Source organism: Bos taurus, chromosome 24, assembly GCF_002263795.3.
Source record: "Bos taurus isolate L1 Dominette 01449 registration number 42190680 breed Hereford chromosome 24, ARS-UCD2.0, whole genome shotgun sequence".
Classification (NCBI taxonomy): domain Eukaryota; kingdom Metazoa; phylum Chordata; class Mammalia; order Artiodactyla; family Bovidae; genus Bos; species Bos taurus.
In genome coordinates, this window is record NC_037351.1 from 30,588,051 (window position 1) to 30,608,910 (window position 20,860).

General features: G+C 40.6%; 1 protein-coding gene across 1 annotated transcript in view; it reads right to left on the minus strand.

Moving 5' to 3' along the window:
* TAF4B (TATA-box binding protein associated factor 4b) overlaps positions 1-19,221 on the minus strand; it is a 105,667-nt gene extending 86,446 nt beyond the window's left edge. Inside the window, exons 1-2 of the mRNA NM_001205844.1 lie at positions 18,866-19,221; positions 7,762-7,907 (exon numbers count right to left, since the gene is read on the minus strand). Coding sequence (NP_001192773.1) covers positions 7,762-7,907; positions 18,866-19,208 — 489 coding nt within the window. The 5' untranslated portion in view covers positions 19,209-19,221. The remainder of the gene's footprint in view (positions 1-7,761; positions 7,908-18,865) is intronic.
* Between the last annotated feature and the right edge of the window lie 1,639 nt (positions 19,222-20,860).

Here is a 20,860-nt window from a genome sequence, read left to right on the forward strand (position 1 = left end):
TAATATTGTATTTTTCAGAATCTAACCTCTACTCTAGATTTTTAATCTTTGCTTTTTGGTATTTGTTATCAATTTTGTACCTTTAAGAACCCAATCTTCAGTTCCCATTTTTACTTGGGAACGAGATTACTGGCTTGACTGCTCTCTCTCCCTCTTTGGACTCTCCTTTTTCTCCACCAGGTCGTCTCTATCTCCTCTCTCCCCCTTCTCTTCTCTACCCAACTCTGTGAATCTCTTTGTGTGTTCCAGACGCTGGAGAATACTTAGGGAACTGATTACTGGCTGGATATGTCTCGCTCCTTTTGATTCCCCCTTTTATCCTCCTGGCCACCTCTGTCTCCTTCCTTCCTCTTCTCTTCTCTGTATAACTCCATGAACATCTCTGAGGGATCCAGGCTGTGGAGCGCACATAGGGAAGTGATTACTGGTTAGCTTGCTCTCTCCCCTTTTGATTCCCCCTGTTCTTCTCCTGGTCACTTCTATCTCCCTCCTCCCTATTCTCTTCTCCATGTAACTCTGTGTACCTCTCTGGATGTCCCTTACTGTGGAGAAACTTTACATCATTAACCTTGTATATGGAGAAGTCTTCAGGCTACTGTAAGAATATGACTGAAAACCAGAGGCAGGAGACTTAAGTCCAAATCCTGAGAACACCACGGAACTCCTTACTCCAGGGAACATTAATCGATAGGAGCTCATCAAACGCCTCCATACCTACACTGAAACCAAGCACCACCCAAGGGCCAAGAAGTTCCAGAGAAAGACATACCATGCAAATTCTCCAGCAACACAGGAACACATCACTGAGCTCCAATATACAGGCTGCCCAAAGTTACTCCAAACCCATTGACATCTCATAACTCATTACTGGATACTTCATTGCACTCCAGAGAGAAGAAATCCAGCTCGACCCACCAGAACACCGACACAAGCTTCCCTAACCAGGAAACCTTGACAAGCCACATGTCCAACCCCACCCACAGTGAGGAACCTCCACAATAAAGAGGAACCACAAACTACCAGAATATGGAAAGGCCACCCAAACGCAGCAGTATAAACAAGATGAAGAAAGAGAGAAATACCCAGCAGGTAAAGGAACAGGATAAATGCCCACCAAACCAAACAAAAGAGGAAGAGATAGGGAATCTACCTGATAAAGAATTCCAAATAATGATAGTGAAAATGATCCAAAATCTTGAAAACAAAATGGAGTTACAGATAAATAGGCAGGAGACAAAGATCGAGAAGATGCAAGAAAGGTTTAACAAGGACCTAGAAGAAATAAAAAAGAGTCAATATATAATGAATAATGCAATAAATGAGATCAAAAACACTCTGGAGGGAACCAACAGTAGAATAACGGAGGCAGAAGATAGGATTAGTGACATAGAAGATAGAATGGTAGAAATAAATGAAACAGAGAGAAAAAAAAAAAAAGAATTAAAAGAAATGAGGACAACCTCAGAGACCTCTGGGACAATGCTAAATGCCCCAACATTCGAATCATAGGAGTCCCAGAAGATGAAGACAAAAAGAAAGACCATGAGAAAATACTTGAGGAGATAATAGCTGAAAACTTCCCTAAAATAGGGAAGGAAATAATCACCCAAGTCCAAGAAACCCAGAGAGTCCCAAATAGGATAAACCCAAGGTGAAACACCCCAAGACACATATTAATCAAATTAACAAAGATCAAACACAAAGAACAAATATTAAATGCAGCAAGGGAAAAACAACAAATAAAACACAAGGGGATTCCCATAAGATAACAGCTGATCTTTCAATATAAACTCTTCAGGCCAGGAGGGAATGGCAAGACATACTTAAAGTGATGAAAGAAAATAACCTACAGCCCAGATTACTGTACCCAGCAAGGATCTCATTCAAATATGAAAGAGAAATCAAAAGCTTTACAGGCAAGAAAAAGCTGAGAGAATTCACCACCACCAAACCAGCTCTCCAACAAAGGCTAAAGGACCTTCTCTAGACAGGAAACACAGAAAGGGTGTATAAACTTGAACCCAAAACAATAAAGTAAATGGCAACAGGATCATACTTATCAATAATTACCTTAAATGTAAATGGCTTAAATGCCCCAACCAAAAGACAAAGACTGGCTGAATGGATAAAAAAAACAAGACCCCTATATATGTTGTCTACAAGAGACCTGCCTCAAAAGAGGGGACACATACAGACTGAAAGTGAAGGGCTGGAAAAAGATATTCCACGCAAATAGAGACCAAAAGAAAGCAGGGGTAGCAATACTCATATCAGATAAAATAGACTTTAAAACAAAGGCTGTGAAAAGAGACAAAAGAAGGACACTACATAATGATCAAAGGATCAATCCAAGAAGAAGACATAACAATTATAAATATATCTGCACCCAACATAGGAGCACTGCAATATGTAAGACAAATGCTAACAAGTATGAAAGGGGAAATTAACAATAACACAATAATAGTGGAAGACTTTAATACCCCACTCACACCTATGGATAGATCAACTAAACAGAAAATTAACAAGGAAACACAAACTTTAAATGATACAATAGACCAGTTAGACCTAATTGATATCTATAGGACATTTCACCCCAAAACAATGAATTTCACCTTTTTCTCAAGTGCACATGGAACCTTCTCCAGGATAGATCACATCCTGGGTCATAAATCTAGCCTTGATAAATTCAAAAAATTGAAATCATTCCAAGCATCTTTTCTGACCACAATGCAGTAAGATTAGATGTCAATGACAGGAGACAAAAACTATTAAAAATTCCAACATATGGAGGCTGAACAACACGCTGCTGAATAACCAACAAATTACAGAAGAAATCAAAAAAGAAATCAAAATATGCATAGGAACGAATGAAAATGAAAACACAACAACCCAAAACCTGTGGGATACTGTAAAAGCAGTGCTAAGGTGCCGGGAGCCGGTGAGGCATTCCGCTCGTGACAAAGGTCATGAGGAAGGAGGCTCGGCATACGCAAAGGTGGGATGGAGCCTCAGGAGTCCGCCCGGATATTCTCGAGCATTTTCCCCCAAAAAACCAGAGTCTGCCTACTTTATTGCTTTGTGCTCTCACCTCTGACTTTACTGGGGGCTGTCCCCTACCACCATCTCGCTCTCTCTGTCAAAGAGTTAACTTACAGCTCCAATTAATAAAGTTCCTGGGCAATTAGGAGTGTTTAAATCCAAACCCTTCAGATGGCTCTCTAACTCGCCTGACAAGTTTACCCGGACTCCTACAGCTATGCATACGATTGTTTACAGTCTCCCAGCCTCAAGAGGCATGGGAAGCTTAAGATATTCAAATAGCTTAGAGCCTCTCAGAGAGTTAGAAACTGTCAGAATAAACTAGTAAAGGATTTCATTGATGAGTCAATGCTTGTTGCCAAGTTTTCACATCCCCTGAATTGTATCCTTGAATATGTATTGATTAATAGTTGGTATGTAGAAAAAATAAGTAGTGGCCTTGGTGTTAGTAACTTTAGACCCTTAAGGTAATAAATTCTTTCCTTTGTTGTAAACCCATTACACATCCACCCTATAGGAATGCAATTTTATCTTCGGAAGATGGGGCCAAACCTTAAAATAATTACTCTTAGAGAAAATAAGTCTTTGTTGATAAGTCCTTGTCAAGAGTCATAAAATGTTAATAGGCCTTCTGGCCAGAAGATGATGTAAATCACCTAAACCATTTGTATAGGATAAATTTGCAGGAAAGAAACCCTGGTTTTTGATAAGAATCAAAGACTGCTGACTTTGAATCCCCTATTATCCTCTATGTGTAACTTAGGGTATAAAAGCCCCTGTTAAAAATAAAGCTACGGGCCTTGCTCACCAACGCTTGGTCTCTCCATGTCATTCTTTCCTTTAACTTCCGGCTGAAGTCTCCATCTGGAGCGTGGATATCCTCTGCGACCACTTATTTGCCTGGGCTTCTAAGACCCACTCGAGAAGGTGTCTAAGGTGGGGCACCTTCCGCTATTCGAGAGGGCGCCTGCGGCCTCCATGGTCAGAGCTAACCTGGTGTCATGGGTTATATTGATTTTCCGCGTAAACCAAGCTACTCAGCCTCTTTTCTCCACTGAATTTTCCTACTGAGCTATCCTCATTCTATTACTCTTTATATCTCTAATTACCATTTGAATAGGTTGCCGACGCCGTCTCCCCTTTGAATACCCTGGATCAGCCGGGGCTGGTCCCCGGCACTAAGGGGAAGGTTCATAGCAATACGGGCATACCTCAAGAAACAAGAAAAAAGTCAAATAAATAACCTAACTCTACACCTAAAGCAACTAAAAGAGGAAGAAATGAAGAACCCCAGGGTTAGTAGAAGGAAAGAAATCTTAAAAATTAGGGCAGAAATAAATGCAAAAGAAACAAAAGAGACCATAGCAAAAATCAACAAAGTCAAAAGCTGGTTCTTTGAGAAGTTGAAGAAAATTGACAAACCATTAGCTAGACTCATCAAGAAACAAAGGGAGAAAAATCAAATCAACAAAATTAGAAATGAAAATGGAGAGATCACAACAGACAACACAGAAATACAAAGGATCATAAGAGACTACTATCAGCAACTATATGCCAATACAATGGACAACGTGGAAGAAATGGACAAATTCTTAGAAAAGTACAACTTTCCAAAACTGAACCAGGAAGAAATGGAAAATCTTAACAGACCCATCACAAGCACGGAAATTGAAATTGTAATCAGAAATCTTCCAGCAAACAAAAGCCCAGGTCTAGACGGCTTCACAGCTGAATTCTACCAAAAATTTAGAGAAGAGCTAACACCTATCCTACTCAAACTCTTCCAGAAAATTGCAGAGGAAGGTAAACTTCCATACTCATTCTATGAGGCCACCATCACCCTAATACCAAAACCTGACAAAGATGCCACAAAAAAATAAAACTACAGAACAATATCACTGATGAACATAGATGCAAAAATCCTCAACAAAATTCTAGCAAACAGAATCCAACAACACATTAAAAAGATCATACATCATGACCAAGTGGGCTTTATCCCAGGGTTGCAAGGATTCTTCAATGTCTGCAAATCAATCAATGTAATACACCACATTAACAAATTGAAAAATAAAAGCCATATGATTATCTCAATAGATGCAGAGAAAGCCTTTGACAAAATTCAACATCCATTTATGATAAAAACCCGCCAGAAAGCAGGAATAAAAGGAACATGCCTCAACATAATAAAAGCTATATATGACAAACCCACAGCAAACATTATCCTCAATGGTGAAAAGCCAAAAGCATTCCCCCTAAAGTCAGTAACAAGACAAGGGTGCCCACTCTCACCACTACTACTGAACATAGTTTTGGAAGTTTTGGCCACAGCAATCAGAGCAGAAAAAGAAATAAAAGGAATCCAGATTGGAAAAGAAGAAGTAAAACTCTCACTGTTGGCAGATGACATGATCCTCTATATAGAAAATCCTAAAGACTCCACCAGAAAATTACTAGAGCTAATTAATGAATATAGTAATGTTGCAGGATATAAAATCAACACACAGAAATCCCTTGCATTCCTATACACTAACAATGAGAAAACAGAAAGAGAAATTAAGGAAACAATTCCATTCACCATTGCAACGAAAAGAATAAAATACTTAGGAATATATCTACAAAAGGCCTATATATAGAAAACTACTAGTGAAAGAAATCAAAGAGGACACTAATAGATGGAGAAATATACCATGTTCATGGATCAGAAGAATCAATATAGTGAAAATGAGTATACTACCCAAAGCAATCTATAGATTCAATGCAATCCCTATCAAGCTACCAACAGTATTTTTCACAGAACTAGATCAAATAATTTCACAATTTGTATGGAAATACAAAAAACCTCGAATAGCCAAAGCAATCTTGAGAAAGAAGAATGGAACTGGAGGAATCAACCTGTCTGACTTCAGGCTCTACTACAAAGCCACAGTCATCAAGACAGTATGGTACTGGCACAAAGACAGAACAAAACAGAAAGCCCAGAGATAAATCCACGCACCTATGGTCCACTTATCTTCAACAAAGGAGGCAAGAATATACAATGGAGAAAAGATAATCTCTTTAACAAGTGGTGCTGGGAAAACTGGTCAACCACTTGTAAAAAAATGAAACTAGAACACTTTCTAACACCATTAAATGTAAGGCCAGAAAATATAAAAATCCTAGAGGCAGACAGGCAAAATACACTCTGACATAAATCACAGGAGGATCCTCTATGACCCACCTCCCAGAATACTGGAAATAAAAGCAAAAATAAACAAATGGGACCTAATTAATATTAAAAGCTGCTGCACAACAAAGAAAACTATAAGCAAGGTGAAAAGACAGCCTTCAGAATGGGAAAAAATAATAGCAAATGAAGCAACTGACAAAGGATTAATCTGAAAAACATACAAGCAACTCCTGCAGCTCAATTCCAGAAAAATAAATGACCCAATCAAAAAATGGGCCAAAGAACTAAACAGACATTTCTCTAAAGAAGACATAGAGATGGCTAACAAACACATGAAAAGATGCTCAGCATCACTCATTATTAGAGAAATGCAAATCAAAACCACTGTGAGGTACCATTTCACGCCAGTCAGAATGGCTGCAATCCAAAAGTCTACAAGCAATAAATACTGGAGAGGGTATAGAGAAAAGGGAACCCTCTTACACTGTTGGTGGGAATGCAAACTAGTACAGCCACTATGGAGAACAGTGTGGAGATTCCTTAAAAAACTGGAAATAGAACTGCCATATGACCCAGCAATCCCACTGCTGGGCATACACACCGAGGAAACCAGAATTGAAAGAGACACGTGTACCCCAGTGTTCATCGCAGCACTGTTTATAATAGCCAGGACGTGGACCTAGATGTCCATCAGCAGATTAATGGATAAGAAAGCTGTGGTACACATACACAATGGAGTATTACTCAGCCATTAAAAAGAATACATTTGAATCAGTTCTAATGAGATGGATGAAACTGGAGCCTATTATACAGAGTGAAGTAAGCCAGAAAGAAAAACACCAATACAGTATACTAACGCATATATATGGAATTTAGAAAGATGGTAACGATAAACCTGTATGAGAGACAGCAAAAGAGACACAGATGTATAGAACAGTCTTTTGGACTCTGTGGGAGAGGGCGAGGGTGGGATGGTTTGGGAGAATGGCATTGAAACATGCATATTATCATATGTGAAACAGATCGCCAGTCCAGGTTCGATGCATGATACAGGATGCTCGGGGCTGGTGCACTGGAATGACCCAGAAGGATGGGATCGGGAACACAGGTACACCCGTGGCAGATTCATGTCCATGTATAGCAAAACCAATACAATATTGTAAAGTAAAAAAAAAAAAAAGCCAAGTTAATGAAATATTACAGTAGATTTCTAATTTTTTAAAGATAACTCCTATATGATATAGATAAAAATGAATACTGTAAACTGTAGTGTTAATGTCTTACCACAAATTAAAATTGAAATAGAATGGTTATTTTCTTCCCATTTAGAGATGCAAATAGCCCTTTGAACATTCCCTTGAGGACAACAAAATATGAGTATGAAGATTAAATTTTATCTTGATAAAATTAACATGTTCAAGGAAAGTAGCTTAATTCAAACAGTTGAGCAGAATGATCTTTTATATTATTTTTACTGGCAAATACATACACACTTATATGAAGATAATTGCTAGAAAACTAAGAAGGATGAAAAAAACATTAATGTATACTACCGGCATGGTACAGATTTTGACGGTTTGCGTATTTGCTGGTACAGCTGGCCTTGAAGTTATGTTACTTGTGGTCTCAGTTCTTGTTACAGCTTGCTGAGGAGATACCAACATCAGCTGACCACTGTTACTTTTGATCAAAACGGTTCCTATAGTTAACAGAAAACAAAATGTTAGCTAATAAATGAAGCATAATCTTCACGTTTTTTGTTCTCTCATTTCTTTCAATGCTGTAAAATGCTTTGATTAAGTGAATAGTTAGGAAATACTGAATCCCATGTCTACTAATTACAATATATAATACAGAAAAATGTTGTTACTCAAAGCTATTTAAAATATTAAAAGTCTAAACGTATGGATGAGATATTCCTGAAAAAGGCAAAACACTTTCCTCATGACATCAAACTATTTATAAAGCTACAGTTAAGACAGTATGGTAACAGTACAAGACTATGCAAACTGACCAAGGGAATCATATCAGATCAGATCAGATCAGTTGCTCAGTCGTGTCTGACTCTTTGCGACCCCATGAATCACAGCACACCAGGCCTCCCTGTCCATCACCAACTCCCGGAGTTCACTCAGACTCACATCCATCGAGTCAGTGATGCCATCCAGCCTTATCATCCTCTGTCGTTCCCTTCTCCTCTTGCCCCCAATCCCTCTCAGCATCAGAGTCTTTTCCAATGAGTCAACTCTTCGCATGAGGTGGCCAAAGTACTGGAGTTTCAGCTTTAGCATCATTCCTTCCAAAGAAATCCCAGGGCTAATCTCCTTTAGAATGGACTGGTTGGATCTCCTTGTAGTCAAAGGGACTCTCAAGAGTTTTCTCCAACACCACAGTTCAAAAGCATCAATTCTTTGGCGCTCAGTTTTCTTCACAGTCCAACTCTCACATCCATACATGACCAATGGAAAAACCATAGCCTTGACTAGACGGACCTTTGTTGGCAAATTAATGTCTCTGCTTTTGAATATGCTATCTAGGTTGGTCATAACTTTCCTCCAAGGAGTAAGCGTCCTTCAATTTCATGGCTGCAATCACCATCTGGAGTGATTTTGGAGCCCAACAAAATAAAGTTTGCCACTGTTTCCACTGTTTTCCATCTATTTCCCATGAAGTGATGGGACCAGATGCCATGATCTTAGTTTTCTGAATGTTGAGCTTTAAGTAAACTTTTTCACTCTCCTCTTTCACTTTCATCAAGAGGCTTTTGAGTTCCTCTTCACTTTCTGCCATAAGGGTGGTGTCATCTGCATATCTGAGGTTATTGATATTTCTCCTGGCAATCTTGATTCCAGCTTGTGCTTCTTCCAGTCCAGCGTTTCTCATGATGTACTCTGCATATAAGTTAAATAAGCAGGGTGACAATATACAATACTCCTTTTCCTATTTGGAACCAGTCTGTTGTTCCATGTCCAGTTCTAACTGTTGTTTCCTGACCTGCATACAGATTTCTCAAGAGGCAGATCAGGTAGTCTGGTATTCCCATCTCTTTCAGAATTTTCCACAGTTTATTGTGATCCACACAGTCAAAGGCTTTGGCATAGTCAATAAAGCAGAAATAGATGTTTTTCTGGAACTCTCTTGCTTTTTCCATGATCCAGCAGATGTTGGCAACTTGATCTCTGGTTCCTCTGCCTTTTCTAAAACCAGCTTGAACATGTTGAAGTTCATGGTTCACGTATTGCTCAAGCCTGGCTTGGAGAATTTTAAGCATTACTTTACTAGCGTGTGAGATGAGTGCAATTGTGCTGTAGTTTGAGCATTCTTTGGCATTGCCTTTCTTTGGGATTGGAATGAAAACTGACCTTTTCCAGTCCTGTGGCCACTGCTGAGTTTTCCAAATTTGCTGGCATATTGAGTGCAGCACTTTCACAGCATCATCTTTCAGGATTTGGAATAGCTCAACTGGAATTCTATCACCTCCACTAGCTTTGTTCGTAGTGATGCTTTCTAAGGCCCACTTGACTTCACATTCCAGGATGTCTGGCTCTAGGTCAGTGATCACACCATCGTGATTATCTGGGTCGTGAAGATCTTTTTTGTACAATTCTTCTGTGTATTCTTGCCATCTCTTCTTAATATCTTCTGCTTCTGTTAGGTCCCTACCATTTCTGTCCTTTATCGAGCCCATCTTTGCATGAAATGTTCCTTTGGTATCTCTGATTTTCTTGAAGAGATCCCTAGTCTTTTCCATTCTGTTGTTTTCTTCTATTTCTTTGCATTGATCGCTGAAGAAGGCTTTCTTATCTTTTCTTGCTATTCTTTGGAACTCTGCATTCAGATGTTTATATCTTTCCTTTTCTCCTTTGCTTTTGACCAATGGAATAGAAAATCCCAAATAGCCTCCAGATATGTCATATGAAATTCTTCTAAGAGTACTGCAGATCAGTGAGAAAAAGAGCTACTATATAATTAGTTACTTAAATGGAAAAGATGAAATGTTCCACACCATGCACAAAAACCCAAGGACATTAAGGATACAAGAATAAAAACTTTTAACCTCTTAAACAATGTAGAAAACTGTCATTCTGAACTTGGAACAGGGAAGGATTTCTTAACTAAATAAACTTGATACATACCACTATATTTTTAAAACTTTTGCTTAGCCAAAGATACCATGAGGTAAAAAGACAAAGCACAAAATAGGAAAGAAAAATTTAGTTCACATATATTCGAAGAGTGAACATCCAAAATGCACAAAAGAAACACAGATACCAATGACAGGGAAAGGTAAATTAAGACCACAGTGAGATATCACTTTATGTCTACCTAGGCAGACAAAAATTAAGAAGTCCATTGACAATATTAAGTGTTACAGAGATGTGTAGCAACAAAAACTCTTAAAATCTTAAAGCTGGTAGTATAGTTTGGTACAACTGCTTCATTTAACTCTACACGACTGTGCCAAACTGGTTCCCATTTGCATACCCTCTAACCCAGTATTTCTATTGTAAGAAATTCTTATCTACGTAAGTAGTAGGCACAAGCAAGAACAGTCATAGCTGGAGTTCCATTCCTGGACACGAAGAGCTCCATAAAGCCATTCCCCAGCAAAACAAGCATAACTGGTAAAAATTATTTTTAAAAACAACTATTTAAAGTCTTCAGAAATTGCCCAAAGGCATACAGAAAATGACTAGACAATTTATTAAAAAGAATCTACTAAAACTCAGTAAGAACAACAAGAATCTGTGGCATCTGAACCATGACCCACCCCTCTGCCTTCTCAGTTCAGGCAATGTGGCCAACGGAGGGTGTCCCTCTCTCCCAAGCTTCCAGTTGAGGGCTATGCTACTTTTCAGGGACAGCATCTTGCATCTCTGCCACCTCAAGCTGAATACAGAAGAAAATAAACTGGAGACAAGTGCATCCAAGGGTTTCCAGGCTTCTTGTTTTACTCATCCCTACTCATAAAGGGAAGACTCGACTGAGAATACTTGGGCCGCCATCACCCTCACCCCAGCTCTTTCATGGGGTGGGAGTTCCATGATGGAAGAGATAAGCAGAGCAGACTAGAGGTCACCACCCAAGCCCAGTTCTCCACTTCTAAAGCAGAGACATCACTCAGAAAGAAGCATGCCACTGTCCTGAGTACCTGCTCCAAACATCTCCCAAGAGAAACTGACTTTATTTCAGAGTGTGGGAAAGGTCAAACTAAGGGCATTCTCAAATACAATGAACAATTAAAAGAAAGGGTTCTGATATCTTCCTAAAAGATACAAGCTATGCTAAGTCACAGGTCTACCTCTGGTCTACCACAGAGAACAAGATAAAGAAACAACTAAGAAGGGTCCTACTGGGGTCAGAACCTCAATGACCTCAGAAACTACTTCCCGTAGATGAGTCCATATTTAACTGAATTGGACTGTGAAGCTAGTTAGGCCTCAGGGTGCTGTTGAAAACAAGAAGGTACTGGCAGTGAGTGGAGTCTAGGCATGATACCAGCAGAGGCAGAAAGCTTAACAGAGCTATCAGAGAAAGAAATAATCGAAAAGGGCCCTGCTGAAACCTCTGTTATCCCAGGGAGGCTGTGCTTATGCCAAAAGCTGTATCCTCTGAGGGAAACAGATTTCATTAAAATAGTTCAGCCAGACACTTAAAAAACAAACAACAATAATCCACTCAAGGGAGTAAAAAGTCACTCTGTTAACTTCTAAAAAATATTCATTTATTCGCCTGTGCTGAGTCTTAGTTGCGGCATGTGGAATCTAGTTCCCTGATCAGGGATTGAACTTGGGCCCCCTGCATTGGAAGCATGGAGCTTTAGCCACTGAAAGTGTCAATATATTAGTTTTAATTTAAAAATTATAGGACATGCAAAGAAAAAAGAATGACACATGGAGAAAGGCAGGCAACAGAAACCACCTGAGTGAAATGAGATGTTAGATTTAACAAAGACTTCAAAGTAACTGTTATAAATATGTCAAAAGACCAAGGGAAATCATGCTTAGAGAAGTAAAGGAAGATATGATGATGATGATTCTGTCATTAAGTAGAGAATACCATTAGAGAAACAGATATTACAAAAAAAAAAAATTCTGTAATTATAAGGTACAAAAACTCAAATAAAAATTTCACTAGAGAGGATCAAGAGCAAACTTGAATGAGCAGAAAGATAAGTCAGTGAACTTGAAGACGGTTCAATAGAGATTACACAATCCAAAGAATGAAGAGAAAAAAGAATGAAGAAAAATGAACAGAGCTTCACAGAAACCTGGCACAGTGACAGGCACATCAACACAGGCCTAATGTGAATACCAGAAGGAGAGGAGGGACAGAAACGGGGAGGGAGGGAGAGAAAGGAGCCGAAAAATATCCAAAGAGATAATGGCTAAAAACTTCCCAAATTTGGTGAAAAATAATCTAAACATCAAAGTAGCTCAACAAACTCTTAAGTTTTGAATTGGTCAAATGGTTCATTTGAGTTTTCATAAGATGGAAAAACCTGAACAAACTTTTTGGTCAACCCAATAAGATAAATGCAAAGACACATCATGATAAAAATGTACAAAGATAAAACCTTGAGAACAATAAGAGAAAAATATATGAGAGAACTGCGTTAACAGGATTAACAGCTAACTTCTCATCAGAAACAATGGAGGCCAGACATCAGGAGTATGACATATTCCACTTGCTGGGGAAAAAGAAAAACAAAAATAATTATCCACCAACAATCAGATATTCATTGAAAACATCTTTCAAAAAAGGAGACAAAATAAAGACATCCTGGATTGGAACTGACATATACACACTATTATACATAAAATAGATAACTAATGAGGACCTACTGTATAGCACAAGGAACTCTACTCAATACTTTGTAATGGCCTATATGGGAAACAATCTAGAAAAGGGTGGACATATGTGTAGGTATAACAGATTTACTCTGCTGTACACCTGAAACTTACACAACATTGCAAATCAACTATACCCCAATAAAAAGTTAAAAAAAAAAAAGACATCCTCAGATAAAAACATAGAGGACTGGGTGCTAGCATCAGACAGAAAACACTAAATTAAGTTCTTCAGACTGAAAACAGACTACAGAAAGTAAATCCCTGTATTTTAAGAGAAGGATAATTTAAAGTAATAGTTTTATAACCTTCTATCTAAAGACACTGAGAAAAAACTAAACAAAAATGACAGCAAGCAGACAAAAGAAAATTAATAAAGATTAGAGCAGGGTCAGGAGAATCAAGAATAGAGAAACAACTGAGAAAAAAAAAAAACCAAAAGTTGGTTCTTTGAATAGATCAAAAAACTGACACATCTTGACCTAGATTAACCAAGAAAAAAAGTAGAAAAGGCTCAAATTGCTAAAATTAGGAATGAAAGAGGGGATATTACCACTAATCTTATGGAAAGAAGGATTCTAGTTGAATGCTATGACCAATTATAAACCAATAAATTAGATAAATTACATGAAATGGACAAATTCCTAGAAACATAATAAACTACTAAAACTAACTTAAGAAAATGGACAACCTGAATAGACCTCTAACAAACAGACTGAATGAATAATCTAAAATAGTATCCACAAGATAAGCTCAGTTCCCCATGGCTTCACTGATGAATTCTATCAAATATCTGCTGCTGCTAAGTCGCTTCAGTCGTGTTGGACTCTGTGCGACCCCATAGACGGCAGCCCACCAGGCTCCCCCTGTCCCTGTCCCCGTCTCCAGGCAAAACACTGGAGTGGGTTGCCATTTCCTTCTCCAATGTGTGAAAGTGAAAAGTGAAAGTGAAGTCGCTCAGTTGTGTCTGACTCTTAGCAACCCCATGGACTGCAGCCTACCAGGCTCCTCCATCCATGGGATTTTCCAGGCAAGAGTACTGGAGTGGGTTGCCATTTCCTTCTCCATATCAGGGCTTCCCTGGTGGCTCAGAGGTTAAAACGTCTGCCTGCAATGCGGGAGACCTGATTTGATCCCTGGGTTGGGAAGATCCCCTGGAGAAGGAAATGGCAACCCACTCCAGTGTTCTTGCCTGGAGAATCCCACAGATGGAGGAGCCTGGTGGGCTATAGTCCACGGGGTTGCAAATAGTCGGACACCACTGAGCAACTTCACTCACTCACTCACTCTCCATATCAAATATCTAAGGGAAAAAAATGCTAGGTCTTCATAAATTATTCTAAAAAACCGAATAGAAAACATGTGTCAATTCATTCTGTAAGGTCTGTTTTACCCTCATATTAAAACCAAAATATCCTATGTATACCAATGCAAAAATTCTCAACAAAGTACTAGCAAATTAAATTCAGCAACATATAAAAAGTGTTATACCCTTGATCAAGTGATACTTATCTCAATATGCAAGGTTGGTTTAAAACTCACAGCTAGCATCATACTTAACAGCGAAAGACTAAATTCTTTTACCCTAAGATCAGGATTCCTGAGATGAGGAACATGACAAGGATGCCTACAATCACTACCACTTAACATTATACTGAAAGTTCTAACCAGGGCAATGATACAGGAAAATAAAAGGCATCCAAAAGAGACAGTAAAACCATCTATTCACATACATCATGATCTTGTATATAAAAATCCAAACACCTATGAAAAAAAACTATTAAAACTAATAAATGAGTTCAGCTAGGAAGCAGGATACAAGATCAATAAAGAAGAATCAACTGTATTTCTATACATTTCCAATGAGTAATTGTAAACAGAATTAAGAAAAAATTCCACCTACAATAAGATAAAAAATAATACACTTTAGGAATAAATTTAACCAAATAAGTACAAAAGCAATATCTGGAAACTATAAAATGTCATTTAAAGAAATTAAAGATCTAAAATAAATGGGAAGACATCTCATGTTTGTGGACTGAGAGACATACCTACTTTGCAAGATTGTTAAAGAGATCAAATGAGACAATACTTCTGAGCAAATTCATGAATTTTAAAGTTGTCAGTAGTAGTTGTTATTAATGCTGTAAGGGTAAATGTGAGTCAAAGTGACTTCACAGCCCTTGAAATCCAAACTATGGCTGGTACATATGGTGAGCACTGAAGGTGAAAGTTGCTCAGTTGTGTCAGATTCTTTGCAACCCAATGAACTATACAGTCCATGGAATTCTCCAGGCCAGAATACTGGAGTGGGTAGCCATTCCCTTCTCCAGGGGATCTTCCCAACCCAGGGATCGAACCCAGTTCTCCCACAGCATGGGCAGATTCTTTACCAGATGAGTTACCGGGGCATTGGTGACCACTGAAGACAACTGCCAACACTTTCCATGGTGTCCCGGAGTACTGGGACAACCTTGGGAGCAGATGATCATGTAATATCCCTCTGATAAAGCTGGGTGAAAACAAGAACCTCAAGTTTATTCAGGTACTGATTCAGAATTCGAGAAAGATGCAAAACCCACACCATGTCTCAGCATGAAGGAGTTGATAAAAAAGGATGTGATCCATTTCACCAGCAACTTTTACAAACTTCTGTACAGTAAGACTATGGAAGCAGAATTTATGAAGCACAGTTCATAAAAGAACTGTGACATAAAAGAAGCAATCAAGTCCTTCCTCATCACTCTCAAATACATGATAGAAGAGGCACAGGATACCAAAAATACAAAGAGCCACAGTCTGGTCTGAATCCCACAAATTCATAAAAGAGAAAAGACTGAAGAGATTAGCAAAAATATTCCACAGAATAATCTTCAGGGCTTTGCTACAGTTTCTTTCATTTCCTCACAATGCCCCTCTTTTTGTTTCCAGCTCCTGCTCCCAAGAAAAACCTGTGGTACATATGTACATTTTTAAAAAATAGTTCAGTTTACAGAGGAAATTTTGAAGTAAAGAGAAAGCAAACACAAAGAATTCATTACCTTGGAAAAATCAGAGCTGACTCCTAGGTAATTTAAGTATCTTTGAGTAATCCTCTGCTAATCCTTGGCCTATAAAAGAACTAGTACAAGACTGATAAACTCTTTAAAACATTACTTTAATCAGTGTCCAAGTGTTATTTTAATCAGTGTTTCTATGTCATACCTCAGGTTATCAGTTATCTTATTGTGCACCCAAGAGAGTGCAAACTGAGTATGCTCTTCTGCTACACTTGAGCAGAAATTCCAAAAGCTGCTCCTCAAAGTACCATCCTACCTCCTAAGTAACTCCTAAAGACAATTTATCTCCTCTCTTTTGTGGATGTTTCTCCCACAGCATGGGCTTCCCTGGGGGCTCAGCAGGTAAAGAATCCGCCTGCAATGCGGGAGACCTGGGTTCGATCCCTGGGTTGGGAAGATCCCCTGGAGGATGGCATGGCCACCCACTCCAGTATTCTTGTCTGGAGACTCCCATGAACAGAGGAGCCTGGTGGGCTGCAGTCCATGGGTTCGCTAAGAGCCGGACACGACTGAGTGACTAAGCACAGTACAGCACTCCCACGGCAAAACAAGTGTTAGCGTATTGCATACTTAAGCTGTGGTCCTGGCTTGCTGCTCTTTCGCTCTAGCAAGTTTCAGTTTTGGTTTCTCTGTGTAATAAAAAGATTAGGCTCTAAAATTCTATAAATCACCTTTTAACATTGCTACTCAGGAGGCATATTATACATGCACATCAAGTGGTAAGCACAGTGCTGTGGAAAGAGTCAAACAAAGCTGGATTCAATTTCCCTCTGTTATCTAGGAGTTGTCTGGCACTGGACGAATTATTTACCCTTAGAGAACTTTTTCCTTATTTGCTATCTATTTTGACCAACAAACAAAATAATTTAAATGTATAAAAAGAGGCCAGTGATATAATATTGTATGTCAACTTTACCTCAATTTTCATAGCACAGTATGTTCTCAGTAAGTGATCGGGTCCCTCTCACCAGCAAGTTCCCACTTTTGAAAGTTTTCCTCTCAATACTTTTTGATCATTTCTAAACAAACTTCGGTGACTGGATAGGAATTTCGTTTTTAACATATCAGGAGTACTTCATCTAAACAAATTCATAACTACTTTATAAGAGGGTATGTAGGGTGACAATTTAGAACCAGCAGAAAATATATTCAGTGGAACTGCTTGATTGAAATGTACAGGAGCTGCCAGGACATCCTGGCACAGCAGAAAACCACATCAACGAGTCCGTGAGTCCCAGCATTCAGAAGGCCAGTACTGTCTTCCAGAGATGACTCCTAAGCCACAGAGGTTGGCTTATTTTCTTTTAAACCTCCAAGCGGACACAGTCCTAGGAACCAGTACAGATGAGGTGGATCGTACAGCCATAGAGTATGTGACTGGAAACCTAACTTACTGTGTGATACTGAGCAAAGTATTAGTGTATATTTTAGTATTCCTCTTGTAAGATTTTGTTTATTTTACCAATTTAGGGGAGACCTCAAAACTATATATGAGTAGCAATGTTGACTAAGAGCACTTTGTGAGCACACTTGGGTTTGCTTTTTGTTGGAATTTGTAGACAGTGGGAAACTGACATCAGGTCTTTTGAGAAAGATAATTTTTCCAACAGCACAGTAACTCTGTTTAGAAGTTAAGAAAGAAAAAAAGCAAGCCCTGCAGGGACTGGTTAGTAGGAAGCAATGTCCTACAAAAGACTATAGTCTCTGTCCACCTAGCTCCTGTGTTCTGTACAGGGTTAATTAATGATGATTCTCTTAATAGATGATGTCCTTCCAGAACATTAAAAAAAAAAAAAAAAAGTATCCAGTGGAGCACACAGTCTTAAGTATAAGTACCTCCTGTACCATACAGAACTAAAACACAAGTTCATCATAAGTTAAAAACTAATCTTTCCACAATGTTCCTGACGGAAACAGAACATTAGTTACAAAAGAGGCCTCCTCATTCTGCTAAGGGGAAACTGACATCATGTGAACCAAAAGGTTTCCATTTCTTTACCACCTTTGCTGGTCAGAGCTCCCACTGCTGCTAAGCAAAACACATAGAATACAATAAAATTACTAGCAGAATTTTTTTCCAAAGAGAAAATGTGCCTTTTCCTCCCACAGAAATTCCAAGTGACTTTCACTGGAGGCAAGAAAACAAGATAAAATACTTACACACCTTCCAGCATATTTACAATATGTAAGTCATCACAAAGCAAAAACTTTGCCTCAGTCAAGAAAAACAGCCCTACAGAGCAAACTTTAGTATAAAAAGTAGTCACAGGCTCATTAACTGCAGAAATTCACACATTGCTTCACAAATAACCTTCTGGCTCTGACCTGTCAACTCTGGCAGGTTACAATCATCACACCTCTTTCTAGTAAACTTATTTAGGCTTGCTTCAGTTTAAAATTCTCTTTCGGTCTTAACACATAAGAACCTTTTAAAAACACTTTTTTTTTAAACACAGTAATCTAAGTATGTGGATATAAAAACTGATCTTTTCTCCATACGAAATAAAACTTGAGCGAATCTCTATCTTCCCGAATCTAAGAGCCAGTGCCTCAAAGGCCCTCTCGAACATGCTGCTCCAGCTTTTACTGTGGCCCCTTAGACAAATCACTGCCCCGCAAAGTCGAGACGTTGAAAGGTTCTCTGGGCTGAGTGTTTTGGAACTCCCAGAGACAAGGCGCGATCGGCTGCGACGTTTCCCCTGTCACAGCCGGCTGGCCCGCTAAAGCTATCAAGGTGAGCCACGTACCTGGAGGAAGCTGCAGATTAGCAGGCAATTGGATTGTGGTGGTGTTGGGGGCTTTCACGGCGACTATCTGAGGAGATGGTAGACGAGGGCCGTTGCTGAGTTTAGGAAGGGCACTGACAGGGGCCACTTTGGTCACCAGGGTCCCCACGGGGGACCGCAGCGGCTGGGACGCCGAGGACTCTACGCAGACACTGACAGGAGCCTTAGTCACGGCGCCCAAGGCCACCGGAGTGCTCTCCACCCGGACGGGCAGAGCCGCGGCGGGGGCCATGGTCACGGTCCCGGAGGCGCCCACACCGGCTGGGGGAGCGGCGCCGGCCGGCTCCGTGAGGCCCGCGGGCATCCCCCTAGGTGGATCAGCGGCAGCCGCGGCGCTGCCGTTCCGGGAGCAGAGGCGAGAGGAGGCTTGACAAGCGGCCGCCGACTCCGGTGCAGTTCCAGCTCCACAGCATCGCTAGGGAGAGGCGCCGGGGCCGCGACACAGGAGTCAGTGACCGACGCCGCGCTGGACAGCGGGACCCCGGCGTCCCGGACCTTCCTCCCGTCCGCGCGGCCCCGCCGGCTGCCACACCTGCTCGGCCGCTCGCCGCTTCCTCGGCGGCGCTCACACGTGCGCCGGCTCAACCCGGCGCCTCAGCCCCGGGACCAGAGGCAGCGGAGTCCGGCTGCGCGGCTCCCGGAAGGGCGTCACGTCGGCTCCCACCTCCCACCGAAACTCGGCGCGGCGAATCCCCCGCCAGAAATTTCAAACCTACGAACCCAGAGCGCCCCGAAGCCCCCTACGCGCGCTCCGCACGGCCCCGCCGCGCGGCCACGCCAGCCATGTTTATATAGCCACGCGGAGACCTCGCGCACGCGCATAGGGCGCCGCCGCCGCCCCGGGCTTCCCCCGGAATCCGGCCGCGTGATTGGCCGCAGACTGGAATCGCGCTCGTGACGTCACTAGGGACGGCTCCGGAGGGCGTTAGACTCTTCCCCGGAATCCGGAGGAAGGTGGGGCCAGTTGCCAAAAATCCACCACTTGGGAAGGGCCGACCGCACTTGGAAAACTGCGGTATCCGCGTTCTGCTTTCTCCTTGCAGTCTCCAGTTGCGTGTTCCTTGAGGAGCCAAGACTGTGTTTCCCACAAGCTTCTACTTTTTAAGGAAACGATGTGGAGGACCGATTTCGGAGAGCAGTAACAGTAAGAACTCAGTCACGCTTCCTCAGTGTTTTTCTGCGGGTTTAGCTCCAGAAGCATCGCTAGAATGAGCTTTACGTTTGACACTTCGGGGAAAAAAAAAAACCTTAATGTCCTTTTTTTTTTTTTAATGTTTAAGCGTGGCGTATAATTTTATAGTTGGTAAAATGTGTTTATTTTCGTATAATTAGAGTTGAACTGATCCAAGAAAAAAATATTTTTCTTCTCGGAGCTGCTCTACCTGACTCTTTATCACCTCTGCTGCTGCTAAGTCGCTTCAGTCGTGTCCGACTCTGTGCGACCCCATAGACAGCAGCCCACCAGGCTTCCCCGTCCCTGGGATTCTCCAGGCAAGAACACTGGAGTAGGTTGCCATTTCCTTCTCCAATGCAGGAAAGTGAAAAATGAAAGTGAAGTCGCTCAGTCGTGTCCGACTCTTCGCGACCCAGTGGACTGCAGCCTACCAGGCTCCTCCGTCCATGGGATTTTCCAGGCAAGAGTACTGGAGTGGGGTGTCATTGCCTTCTCCCCTAAACGTATTTAAATTGTTTATGTGTCTGTCTGCTTCAAAACTGGGACAGTGTCTTTTGATTCCTGTATCGTCACATTCTAGTGTTTAGATTTTAAGTGCTGTGTTATTCTTTGAATAAATCAAAAGTGTGTGGTGAATGAATCAATAATACAATCAAATACGGAAAAACTTGCCCCTTAGATCTAATCAGAGAAGATGCCTTGATTTCAGGCTACTGTCCTCATAACTTTGTGTTTTTAGGAACCTGCTCTATACTGAATGAGATTATAAAAGGCATCCTGAC